The following is a 14,150-nucleotide window of genomic DNA, read 5'->3' as shown; positions in this document are numbered from 1 at the left end:
CAAGGCACGTATTTTTTGTATTGTCTTTAAAAGCAAGTTTTGATGTGAATGAATCTTGCACTACCACAAACTATATATCTGTTAAAAGCAATGTTGCAAGCTGTTCGCAACTTGCATTGCCATGTTGCCAAACCCGCGACTTGGTAGCCCAATGGCTACTTTTGACAATTGTCCCCACTTTTGACAATTTCCTGTCATGTAGAAACCAATGGGTGCGAAAATATTCAGTGACTTTACAACAGTAGCACCCACGACTTGAGTTTCTATCCCATAGAAATCAATGGTTAAGAGAAAAATTCGGCGCCTTTTTGACTATTCGACCCGTGATTCTGGCTGAAGAAAATTTATGGCATTTTGACAACATTTTAACAACTGTTTTTGTAACGGTTTTTCATACAAAATGTTTAAAACTTTTTCATGAACTTTTATATAACTCATTTTAAATGTTAAAAATGTGCAAATCAATATAAAAAAAAAGGTATAGAAACGAGTTTGCAATTGCTGGGCTAATATTTTGTATCTGAGTATAAACTATAAATGACAATGGTATACTCCAAGAACTTCCTCTAACTGTTTAACTAGGAAGTGGAAGAGCGCTATGACCCTAAGTATAGCCGCCTGGTTCCGTTACCAATTGACAGCAAGTGTTTTGATATCACTAACTTGAAACCTATGTTATTTGTATATTCAACATTATCTATGTATCAGTAGAATATTTCTATTCTAATATTATTTGTATAATGATATTATGTTATACGCCTCTCTGTTATTAAATTAAAGTGATGTGGAAACTTAAAGCTATATTGTAACACTTGCTAAAGAGGACTAATTTTTTAAATTTTGGTGTTTTTTACACGATTGTAATGAACTTTAGTAAACTAAGATACCCTGTAAAAAACAAGACTTTAGGTGTTGTTGTTTTGTCAAAATCCGAGATTTTGAATAAACCGTTTGAACGTCTGTTTATTATTATGATGGAAATATTAGTTAAACGCGTATGCAATGTTCATAACACAGTACGTTCATGGCGTGCGGGACGGTCATACACACACATCAAAGGACCGTACCGCAGCACGATCGAATGAGTAACATACATTGGCGCTGGTATGTAGTAAACATGGTAAATTCCAATTTTCTTTGCTTTACCTCAGCTGTTCGGCTAAAATTTAAAAGGGATATATACCCGACAGTAAACATTTTATGGAAAAGAAATACTATTCTATTTTTATAGAAATGTTACAATATGGCTTTAACTCTGGTCCTATGGGTTGTCATGGTTGATAGGCCAACCCTTAAGTGTAGACTAGGTATTGTTGGTTGAAGCAAACAAAAACAAAAGAGAAATCGATTTTCATTATCTAAATCAATATATTATTGAAAAATAACCATTTGATGTTTTGTAAGAGTTCATTCTACAAATCATATACTTTGAAAACTTACTAATACTAATATTTAAGTTTTGTACGTTTTATAAAAGTGTTATTGTTTCAGCCCTTTTTACAACATAACTCAAGAACCACGCGACCTACAAAAGTATATTTGTGATATTTGAATTCTTCTACACAATCGCTATTAAATGATCAGACAATTTTTGCCAAAGCTCACTACCATTCGCAAGATGCTGTGAACTACCAAATCGCAACAGTTTAAAATAGTTGCTAGCCATAAGTAGTCCTTTCCCTGAGAGAGATAGAGTGTGCATGGACTGTGAAGGCATACTTATTTGGTATCACTGGATAGGGGAGACCCGTACATAAGCATTGGTACCAAATATAAGTAGGGCGGTTATTCCTAGTCTCATTTTCAGCCGATTTGTGCTCCTCCGTTTCTAAACAAACCGTCTGGCGACAACCTCATAGCTCGTCTTTTCTGATTGGTCGAATATCATTGGTTGAATTGACTGTCAATCAAGAACTGAGCTTCAGTGGTTAAAGGATGACCCCGGCAATCACATGGTGTTATTTGAAACAAACTCATATTGACCATAAAAACGAATAAAAACAGCCGGCTCTCAACACGCGATATCCAAATTTCCCGCGCCGAAATTGAGTTCGTCCTCCATGTAATATACACGAAATTATTGCTGTACATACAATTAAAATATAAATGTAATAAGGAACCTAAATCTTTATAGCTCATCGAAAATATTATACGTATTATTCCAAACACTTCTTTATATAATACATGTATAGTATTATATATAAGGCAAAATGGCAAGGGACATTGGGGCATCTGGGGTAAGCCCATACTTGGTGCGTGTACATAGATGTAAGTTTGAACATGTGTACGGTAAGTATTACAAATATGCCCAAAAAATCGGGTTTGAAAAGGTATATTCTGAAAAAAGATCGTACATTAAGGCTTCAAGGTAGATATATGAACTATAGCTTGATTTTTGTGTTTTAAAAGGGGGAAAGGTTACTACTAATGTTTATGTACCAAAACTTTCCTGCAGATTAATTCGTTTAGCAAAAATATTGCCAAATTTGGATTTCGTTCTGCAGAGCACGGTGGCCGAGCGGAACGGGCTACGACTCATAATCGGAAGGATGCGGGTTCGAGCCCCGGCGACGCCATTGTGTTGTGCCCTTGAGTAAGGCACTTTATCTCGATTACTCCTCTCCACCCAGGTGTGAAATGGGGAGCTGTTATGAATACTGTCCATTGAGCGCCGCCCAAAGGTATGAGCATGCCTTGGACATTGTATGGCAGCTGACATATTCTAACGACGGCGGAATAAATGTAAAGCGCTTTGGTACATGTTCACATGTGAAAGGCGCTGTATAAATACCAACATTTATTTTTTATTTATTTATGCCAGAATGAAATTACAACAGTGGCCTATGGAGCAGTGTAATATACACTAAATCATGCATAACTCGCAAACGCAAAATCGGAATCAATTGAAATTTTGGGAATAAGCTTTTTTCGTGGATATCTACTGAAAAATGTCATAAAAAGAGGATGATAGAATCACGAAATCCTCCTTTAACTTAAAATATTGGCACTTTTAAAACTTTCTTAAAAATTCTTCTCGAGGTAGATATATAGAGTATATCATATTATATGACAAAGTTGGTATGCAAAACAAAAATTGTATGAATGCAACTTTATCAAACTGCCTTTTTACTTTACTGGGTTAAGCCCTTAACAAAACACGAAAAGTTCTCAAAAGCAGAAAATGGCTCAAAAGTCGATGACTCCAAAGCCGGTGATTTATCGCAGAGGCCATTGTCAACAATAAACACTATACTATTTTATTTTATGCCTTTGAATTTTCAGCAATTAGGTGAATCAATAGACGCCTGGTCAACCATGAAATATCGCTAGTTTTTCTGTCCGTTAATCATAAAGCGATGTGATTCGCTGGTCTATTTGCATGTCCGAAAGTTCCCTAACCCAAGTCGATTTCAATCGACAAACTTTGTTTAAAACATGATTTTTGTCATGTTTCTAATGTATGTCCCAACTTACACCTAATTCATTGCCACAGAACACCACAGTTAAGGTTGGTCTGAACCCTGGAATTATGGAAACTTTCGAGCCTCATAACTGCTAAATTGTTGGTCTAAAGTATATCTGTGGGGTCAAATTTGGACCAAAATGCTCATTTTTGGCCCAAAGTCTTATATCATGTAAATGTAATGTTTGGGTTTCTTCTAAAGAAGGCCCCTTCTGCAACATATGTTTATACGAGCTTATACCTCGTAGCAAGCTGTCATGAGATATGTTTTTATTACTACTAATATATATAATATAATATAATATAATATATATATAAATCTTTGAAATATAATATTAGTAATAAAAACATTACATTTACATAATATAAGCATTTACATTATTTTCTGTTATATTAAATTTTGCGATCAAAAGTATTTGCATTGGACGATTTTAAAAGTCTTAATACACGATTTCGGTCAAATTTTAATTTGGCCATTCTTTGCCAAGTGTATGATAAAATAACAGTAACAGCTATCAGGAAAGCTTTGTTTTCATTTTAAGCCAAACGAATGAGGTAAAATGAAAGAAAACTCGCTATCTTAGCGACTTAAGGTTGGTCTGAACCCTGGATTTTTTTTAGGTTTTGTCCACTCTGGCGTGCCATATTGTAGAAAAGGACACGTAGCTGCATGCAACGGTACATATCTAACAGTTTGAATTGAGTTAGACGGTCTCTATCCAGTATGGATAGTGGATGGGCTTGGATTGTGTGTCTGGGATCTTTTATCGCTTTTCTTCTTGAGACTGGTATGGTGAAAGCCCTTGGATTGTTACTGCCAGTTCTACAAGACCAATTTGGTACTAACACGTGGGTTATAGGATTGATCATCTCCCTCGTGCCTGGCTTTGGAGCTATTTCATGTAAGATATGTCTGCTTTTTAACCATTAAGATTAGGATGAACCCCTGGCTGTCACAAGAGTTGTGGACCAGATGGGAGTGATCCAGTCTACAGAGGACCAAATAGAAAATGAGTATTGCATAATAGGCCTCGGTGACTGCACTGGGTAAATAGCGTTCTCTCTCTTTGTGATGAGTTCGGCTAGACCAAGAAGCAAAGTTGTGTATATGTATTCAATACATGCGCTCCTTCCTTTACTGTGGCTGGACCAAGAAGCAAAGGTTTGTATAATGTATCCAATACATGCGCTCTTTCCTTTACTGTGGCTGGACCAGGACGCAAAGGTTTGTATATGTATCCAATACATGCGCTCTTTCCTCTACTGTGGCTGGACCAGGAAGCAAAGGTTTGTATAATGTATCCAATACATGCGCTCTTTCCTTTACTGTGGCTGGACCAGGACGCAAAGGTTTGTATATGTATCCAATACATGCGCCCTTTCCTTTACTGTGGCTGGACCAAGAAGCAAAGCTTTGTATAATGTATCCAATACATGCGCTCTTTCCTTTACTGTGGCTGGACCAAGAAGCAAAGGTTTGTATAATGTATCCAATACATGCGCTCTTTCCTTTACTGTGGCTGCACCAGAAAGCAAAGGTTTGTATAATGTATCCAATACATGCGCTCTTTCCTTTACTGTGGCTGGACCAGGAAGCAAAGGTTTGTATAATGTATCCAATACATGCGCTCTTTCCTTTACTGTGGCTGGACCAGGAAGCAAAGGTTTGTATAATGTATCCAATACATGCGCTCTTTCCTTTACTGTGGCTGCACCAGAAAGCAAAGGTTTGTATTATGTATCCAATACATGCATCTTTCCTTTACTGTGGCTGGACCAGGTCGCAAAGGTTCATGAGCTCTTTAAATGAATACGGTCAATAATTATCAAGCTTGATCCAGATCAACCAACTTTAGTCATTTATGATATATATAACTATGTGGATCCAAACTATTTCATCCGTTTGAATTCGGTTAGAAATATGATTCTTGCATTTTCCCATATAGATCACCACATGTTGTTGTGCAACCAAGTTTAGGGGTCTTACCTTCTAGATTTAATGTTGTTCTTGCCAAGTATAGAGCTCTTACGTTCTAGATTTAACGTTGCTCTTTGCCAAGTTTAGAGCTCTTACGTTCTAGATTTAAAGTTGTTCTTTGCCAAGTTTAGAGCTCTTACCTTCTAGATTTAACGTTGTTCTTTGCCAAGTTTAGAGGTTTTACCTTCTAGATTAAACGTTGTTCTTTGCCAAGTTAAAAGGTCTTGCCTTCTAGATTTAACGTTGCTCTTTGCCAAGTTTAGAGCTCTTACGTTCTAGATTTAAAGTTGCTCTTTGCCAAGTTTAGAGGACTTACCTTCTAGATTTAAAGTTGTTCTTTGCCAAGTTTAGAGGTCTTACCTTCTACTCATCTTATCTGATATGTTATGAAAGAGGCTTCATAACTTGCGGTGCAAAAAGAAGGGCACACAACACAAACGCACGTACCACGCGCATCAAGTCCCATACTCTACACGTCCCCCCCCACCTTAACATAAACACAAACACAGCCCATCTACACACCCCACCATGCATCATCAATAAGCGCCAACCAACTCTATCCGGAATTTTGTTCAGATTTTACCCACCAAATTGGAGCCGTTTGAACTTTTTACACATTTTGTGGCAGTTGACACATTGGCAATAATTACATATTAAATGTATCACCGTTTGCAGCAAATTACATAAGCACCCCAACCCACACACCCCAACCGGCAACATAACTTGCATGTTTACAATTTGCGTATTATAAAATTGATTGCAATATTATATTAGCAATGATCACGTACCATAACAAGCCTTTCAAAGTAAACACAAAAATAACGAAATAACAAAAAATCAAAAGGTTGCATAAGTTAAACAAAACTGTATAACAAAAGAAAAAATTGCCATAGCAACCTTTCATAATTTTCTGCCCAATAATTTGTCTTTGTTCAGGTACAATATTAGCAGGGGAGACCATTAATAAAATCATACAGGGTGTATCTTTAAAAAGTTACAATTTTAAATTAGTTCGTAAAAACAGCAGAATTCAGGTGCTTCGGGTGATTGTTGCCGGGGATTGTTGTGAGTGGCGACACTACGGGGTGGTGGGGTGGTCACAGGAAGAATTGACAAATCCCACACCACCTCTATAATTTTCTTTCTCCCAATCCCCCCCCCACACACACACACGCCAAAAATAACAAAATTAACAAAAATTTCCACATTTTTGACAATTTCCTGCAATTTTGAGCAAGATTTGTTGATTCTTTCCTCCCCTGAAGTTCCTTTGCCCCCCCCAAAGGGTACTGGTGCTGCCACTGATAGGTGTGCGTACACTTATGACTATGGGGTTATTGTCTGCAATTTCATAAAAATCCAACAATCACCCTGCAGAACACCAGTTGGCTTGGAATGGTTCCGAGATCTACCATCAGTTGTTGTAGAGCACTTGGATAGCTAGCACTGTCCTGGGCACTGTCCACCAGGCTTCAGGGATAATGCAATATTGCAATACAGAAAGCATGGTTGATCTTTTAATAGAAGTCAAAGGCCTTCGTAAAGTCGACGAAATATGGTCGTCTGCTGAGCACAGATCTATCTAAATGTAAATCCAGTCTGGTTGCTCCTTAGCAAGGGATCACCATATGGTCGAGTTCTATTAATTAGGATCTAATAAACCTTTGTTATGTTTGTGGCAATAGACATAGAGTGAAAAGATCAGGTAGTAGTTTGTCATGAAGGAGACATTACCTTTGGAAACCCTCAATCATATTAACTGTCCTTGGCACTTGTATTGATGAAAAATTTAGCTAGAATAAAAACTGCACTAACGAAAGAGATTTGAGATCATTTTCGATTGAATTCAAAAGATATGATTTAAATTCTGACCAAATTTTACCTATTTTGTGCTAAAAATAAATACGTTGATTTACATTAACAATAGTTAAATTGTTGTCTTTTGTACTCCCCAAGAGTAACGCTTAGCTAGGCGATGTTTACTTAGTTTACGAGAAAACTGTGACACTGCTTTGCAAATCACTTGAACTGTGCGTTTGACCATGGCGATTGACTGTACTAAAAACAAAATTTACCATCGTAAACTCTCCAAGATGGGCGATCAAATTCTTATTCAGAACAAATTTTTGATTGAAATTTGATAGAAAATGTATCCAATTCAGGTCAAAAATTAGAATGTGGTATTTGTTATTATTAATATTATTATTATTGGGCAGGACTATATTCTGCAGATACCAGTTCTTTCTCCGTTTCAAGTTCTATAATACCACCCGTTGCTAACATTTGTGAGATTCAAACGTTCTACCCGAATCTCGCACGAATATAGACCTTATATATTTAATAATTAGTGGGTTTTTAGCGGGTCACTGTCGGACAAATTTAGAACTGTCAAGCTTTTCAGGAGTAGTTCTGACTTCTTCAGGACAAAGTACCTGAGAATGAGACATGTAGACTGTCCCTTGCCTGCTGATGGCTCTGAAAATTGTGGTGGCTCTGAAAAGAGCCTACCGATTGCTCTGAAAAGAACCGTTTACTGAAGACTGTCCCTTGTCAACAAAAAACAAGCATACCTCACCTATCTGCAAAGTCGAAATGTTTGGTGGCTCTGAAAAGAGCCGTTCACTGAAAACTGCCCCCTTGTCAACAGAAAACAAGCAGACCTCACCTAACTGCTGATGCAACTGCAGAGAGTTAGCAACAAACAAAGTAGGAAACAAAGTAGGTTTCCCTGTACCTCTTTGTATGATTATTAGATAAATAGATAAATCAAGAAATAAATAAATATGCTGCCCCTTGCCTATGAGGTCGGTGATCACAGACTGACGTCAGATGATCATTTGACAACGAGTGGATGCGCAATGAAGGCATATCTCAGTTTACTGCGAGTTCTATGATATGATATTTCCTCATGTATCTCGTTCCAGGTATATTTGGTGGCTCATTAAGCAAACTCTTGTCACCACGTATCTCCATGATGGCGTATGGTTTACTTTCATCCATTGGGTTGATAGTTGCATCCGCAGCAGGATCTATACCGATACTGATCTTGGCTGTACTTCTCACAGGTAGGTTTAGAAAATTCAGCAGGGCAACCCTCGTCTAAAGCTGAATTTATACTACATCGCTGTGCGATAGCGACTGGTCTTTAGCCAATGAATTAGACCGATTTTTGTTACGTTAAGAAAAGCGTCTTGCATCATTAGTCAATTATTAGTCACTTGTCGCTCAGCGATGGAATAATTCGTCTTAACCATTGTTAACCGAGGTATTGTTTGAATTTTGTAACACGGCCAAGGAAGGTGTAGTTGCACCCCTCTGCATTTTCGCTATAAAACGTCTGATGTCTATGATTTTGGTAAAAATTGATATAGGTGTGGTCTCGTGTTTCCATCGATACAATAAAAAACAAGGACATCCCCAGGTTGACGTCATAATGCCGTCATAATTGATCAAAACCTAAACAAAATTGTTGATTCCAGTAAAAATTGGTCAATATCATATATACAAAGTTCATGCCCATAGTCTTAAAATATCTAACAAAATTGGATAAATATGTGCACGCGCCTCACCAAGGTAAAGGTGGTAGGGCAAATATTTTTTCCACTAATTCGCAATGGATGGGCAGAAAATTACATTGAGCCATTTGGGAGTTTGTTTGAGCGTTTCACGATGAGAGGAAAAAACCCGGAGGGATAACATACTCCCTTGTTATAAGGGTATTTCGTGATCCACTGGAAACCTCTGGCTACATATTGTTTATGTACAAAAAATTTCTTCCAGATTAATTCGTTTAGCAAAAATATCGTCAAATTTGAATTACTTTGTGGTGTACCAGAACGACATTACAACGGTAGCCAGTGTAATACACATAATCATGCATTAAACTCGCAAACGCAAAGTCGGAATCAACTGAAATTTTGAGAAAAAGCTTTTTTCGTGGATAACTACTGAAAATGTCATAAAAAGGGGATGCTAGGATCACGAAATACTCCTTTAAGGTTAGCAACTATTTTAAAATGTTGCGATTTGGTGGTTCACAGCATCTTGCGAATGGTAGTGCATTGATCATTTCATAGCGAGTGTGTAGAAGAGTTCAAATATCACAGATATAGTTTTGTAGGTCCTGTGGCTCTTGAGTTATGTTGTAAAGAGGGCTGAAACAACAACACTTTTGTAAAATATACATAACTCATTAACAACAATAAATCAAGCAAGTTTTCAAAGTATATGATTTGTAGAATGAACTATTGCAAAATATGAAAATGTTATTTTTCAATAATAATTGATTAAGATAATGAATATCGACCCTTTAAAATTGTCAATCAATATTTGTCATCAGTAATGTTTATATACCTTTATCTGGAAGAGCCATTCTGATTCGCAGTTGCGGTTATACCCGGGGGCACTCCCACTTTGGAGGTGACGCGTATGTAGGACTGTTAAGACCCCCTTTTTCAGCACCGCTGTCACCCAAAGACCAAATGTTTTTTTATGAGCACATGCTCTGTCACCCAAAGACCACATATTTTTCCTTTCGCTCTGTCACCCAACATGCCCACAGACCCTTATATTTTGCATTTGAGCACCAACGAGTCATCTATCACTGATTTTGATAGTTCTTTGAAAAGTGCCAGCCCTACACCTATATCCATTTCATATTAGAGTGTCCCCCCCGCCGGTTATAAAGAGTTTGAATCGGGCCCACTCATTAAAACATAACCACTCTTTTGCCGTATTTACTTATTTATTTTCAACAGGTTTCTCCCTTGGAGCAGAAGCCATTAATATAGCAGCTTTGCCATTTTACTTCGATAAGTTCTATGATTTGGCAAATGGACTTTCTCACGCTGGGTTATCAATAGGCTTGATGATTATACCTCCTTTGACGCAGTTACTACTGGACATCTATGGATGGAGGGGAACGCTTCTAATTCTTGGTGGACTGAACTCACATCTAGTTGTGTGTGGTGCGTTACTTAGACCCATCGAATTAACTGATACAGATAAAAGCATCAATAGTCTGGCTACAAAGAACACTTTATCTGCTTCCACCGAGTTGACAAATAAGTTTGAGACAATCATCCAACTCATGGATCTGGAATTATTCATTAACTTTAGATTCGTATGCTTGCTCTGCATTTCCACTGCAGGTGGCTATCATTATACAGGGTGGGTAATATATTTTGTGCCACATTGCCAGAATCTTGGATTTTTACCATTTGATTCAGCTTTCTTAGCAACTATGGGTGGCGTAGGGAATCTTGCAGGTGCCATCACCTTCCCAGTAGCTGCAAAATATTTATCAGGTAAAGCCATCCTCTATATCGCAGCATTGATAACGACTCTGGCCTTTGCAGCTGATCCAGTCATGTCTATGTCACATTCCTACTTTGGAATTATGGGCTCATCGTTTGGGGTTAATTTTGGATTTGCAGTAACTTTTTGTTGTCTTTATAAGGAACTTATTGACGTTGTTGATGATAAGAAGCTTTCGAATGCAGTTAGCTGGCTCTTCGTTGGGTACTCGATGGGAGCTATATCAAGCGGCTTCTTGTCAGGTATGTGAATTATAAAACTTAATTGTGTGCGTATGGGATGTACTCGACCCCAGGAATACGCGGCGTCATGATTTAAAAAATATCCCAGGAAACTGATTTAGTTCTCCATGGGTTTATCGAAATAAGATTATCTAATAATCGCTACCTGCACATACTAGATCGTTTTAAAGACTGGTAAATAGAAATCCCTGAATAGAGACAAATTAAAAAAAATAAAGATATTTTAATATCTTTATTTTTTTAAATTTGTCAAATTATTTATTTATTAAAATAAATAAAGATTAATAAAAAACCACCAGGTATTTATTGATTAAATAACCCACTTTTTCTGAAGCTTTAGTGCTTTGCACAGTACTATGGATAGGCAACAACTGATTACACTAAAAAGTAAATTTCAGATTTGAATAGTTTTTAGTATGTTGGTCTTTTTTAAAGCCCCTCAAAACAAGGTTTGTCGACATGTTTGAGGTGTCGTTGGCAAATTATTCGCCGTAGACAAATGGTAGAAGAGATGATGCAACATGATTAACTACCATAGCAATAGGGTTAACAATTTTGAATATATCGCCCTGCACTACGAGCAGGTTGCACTCATCACCTAATCTAAGATACTAATCTTACATGTGCGAGTGATCAACATGATATGAATATTCTATAGAATTACGATCCAGGTTTTTATCCCTGTTCTTTGTCATCTATGGTTCAATACAGATGTACCGCGCACACCGACATCGCCCGGTTAATCGCATTATACAGCAGAGACACTGAAATGAATACCCGGGATCGATACAGGGTGCACACCAGTAAATAGCCTCCATTGAGTTTCTATACAAACAGGGTCCAGAAAACGTCATTTTCTTGACTCCAGAGCGACTCAGTTCTTCAAAACTTACCCTTTCTGCAAATCGAAGGTCAGATGAAGTCATCTATTGTAGAAATTATATACGGAGTCCAGCATTTTTTCCAGAAAAATGCCGACTAGATCACCCTATAGCCCATACAGCGTACGCCACCTCACGAATAGCTTGGTGTTTCTGAAATGTAACACATTTTGAAAGTTTAGCAAAATATTGTCATAAAAAGTCAGATCCTGCTCATCTTTCACAGACAATCTATTTCCCAGGCCTAAATGAGGATTAAATATGAATCAAGGCCTAATAGTTGGGTTTTAAGCCTTTTCTAATGGATTTAATTCAGTCGTATTGCACGTTTCCTCGTTTGAAACACTGATTTTTTTCTCCCAGGGTGTAGGAGACTTGTATTTACTTGTGTGCATTCTACACGTACACGTGAATGTGCTATGCACGATTTGATATTCAGACGATAAATCTTTGGATACCGGGGTAGAAAATGATGAATATCTCCCGTAATTTATTTAGTCTAAAGAAGCCAGATTTTGTTCCTTGCACTTGAATATATGTGTTCAACGGACATGATAGTCGTTAGCTTGCGTCTTGAGAAAGAACCATTGCGTCTTGAACTCAAAAACTGACAAAAATATTCTGATTTTATATGTGCCGAACTATAGCGCAGCGTAGGCTAGCTGCACTCACTCGTGGTGACAGTCTAAAAGCAGATGACCATTGACCTCATCATGGCGTATACATGCTCACTCACACAGAGAGAGAGAGAGGGCAATTACCAGGCTATTGTCAGTAGCCTTAGTCGGATGTCCCTCGGCTCATACGTCTCAAAGGTCGGAACAAAATGGCCATGCGTGGCTGTGGATTCAACCTACCATGGCGATTTCTGCCATGAAGATATCGGGGCGATGACACTGTGCCGCGTGATTGTGCAGTACGATATATTCAAAAATTGTTTAAACCTGTTTCTATGGTAGTTAATCCTATTACATCATCACTTCTACGACGAATAGTCTTAAATCTATACCGTAAAAACTCGATAGTTAGCATATGTGCTTACTATCGAGCGCTTTGAAAACATGAAATTGTACCAAAGTCCGGCGCTTTACCAACTGAGCTAATGGGGGGTTGAGACACGCATTTGCAGGTTTACTTGTTCGTATATAACTAAGTTGTATCGATGATTTGCTCAAAACCCTTTACACTTTTGTGGATGGGGCTCTTCATGTTTGTATGTTTTAAAAGCGCTCGATAGTAAGCACATATGCTAACTATCGAGTTTTTACGTTATTGACCTCCATTAGAGCATGTTACCTAATGTATGAGAAATGCGTATGTTTTTTTATTTTTACATCATGAATACAGGGTGGTTGTATGAGCGTTTTGGTAACTACACAACGTCGTTCCTGTTCCTGAGTGTGGTGTCGACTCTTTCTATAACCCCGTGGTTAGTTTCAGACTTCAAAAAGACAATTACCAAATACCATCATCAAGATTATGCCATGATTCACAATACGGACACAGAGATTAACGAATGATGATTTGATTCGGTAATTCTTGAAAATACATGTAAACGATGCCATTACGACGTCAATATAAACTCCTCAACAAAAGTTTGGAAAGTTTTTTCAAGCATCTATATCTCAGATTATTTATGACATGTTCATATCGTGTTGCATATCAATGGATAGCTACTTTAATTGTTCCCCTTTACAATGACACCACATTTGAAACAATCGCAATTTTTCACGGCTGAGTACACGTCTTGTGAATGTAGTGGGGTTTCAAACTGAATGTGCAAAATTAACCATTATTCTGTGCCGCAAGCTGGAATCCCATATCTTCACAATCAGGGAACCAATGCAATCCTCCAATATATGACAACGCTCGCCCCCACAGAACCAGGGTATTCAACGACTACCTACAGAATATGGGAGGAGAGAGAATAGAATAGCCTGACATCAGCCCAGACCTTAACCCGATTGAACACTGGTGGACCAGCTTGGTCGTGCTGTGCGTGCCAGATAGCCAATGCAACCATATTGAATGATCTGCGACGAATCCTGGCCATCCCACAGCAACGTGTGACCAGGCTGGTGACCAACATGATGAGGAGGTGTCTGGCTGTTGTAGCTGCGTATGGTTTTTCCACCCGCTATTGAGGTTAGTGACTAGTGTTGTTTGAGAACAGAATAATGGTCACTTTGGCATAATTCTGTTTAAGACCCCACTACATTCACAAGACAGCCGTAAAAAAAGTGATTGTTTCAAATGTGGTGTCATAAAGG

At 37.9% G+C, this 14,150-nt stretch overlaps 1 protein-coding gene across 1 annotated transcript; it reads left to right on the top strand.

Moving 5' to 3' along the window:
* The first annotated feature begins 4,187 nt into the window (after positions 1–4,187).
* On the top strand, positions 4,188–13,457 carry LOC140165581 (monocarboxylate transporter 13-like). Its single transcript, XM_072188866.1, has 4 exons — positions 4,188–4,365; positions 8,366–8,506; positions 10,199–10,999; positions 13,228–13,457. The coding sequence occupies exons 1-4, from the start codon at positions 4,188–4,190 to the stop codon at positions 13,398–13,400; spliced, it is 1,293 nt and encodes a 430-aa protein (XP_072044967.1). The 3' UTR covers positions 13,401–13,457.
* Positions 13,458–14,150: the final 693 nt, after the last annotated feature.

The sequence above is a fragment of the Amphiura filiformis genome, chromosome 12 (assembly GCF_039555335.1).
Source record: "Amphiura filiformis chromosome 12, Afil_fr2py, whole genome shotgun sequence".
In the NCBI taxonomy this organism is placed as follows: Eukaryota; Metazoa; Echinodermata; class Ophiuroidea; order Amphilepidida; family Amphiuridae; genus Amphiura; species Amphiura filiformis.
This window is presented reverse-complemented; position numbering and strand designations above follow the sequence as displayed.

Coding starts and splice junctions, on each gene's coding strand:
- LOC140165581 (XM_072188866.1), top strand. CDS start 4,188: ATGGATAGTGGATGGGCTTGGATTGTGTGTCTGGGATCTTTTATCGCT. Junction 4,366..8,365: donor TGGCTTTGGAGCTATTTCAT/GTAAGATATGTC, acceptor ATCTCGTTCCAG/GTATATTTGGTGGCTCATTA. Junction 11,000..13,227: donor ATCAAGCGGCTTCTTGTCAG/GTATGTGAATTA, acceptor TCATGAATACAG/GGTGGTTGTATGAGCGTTTT.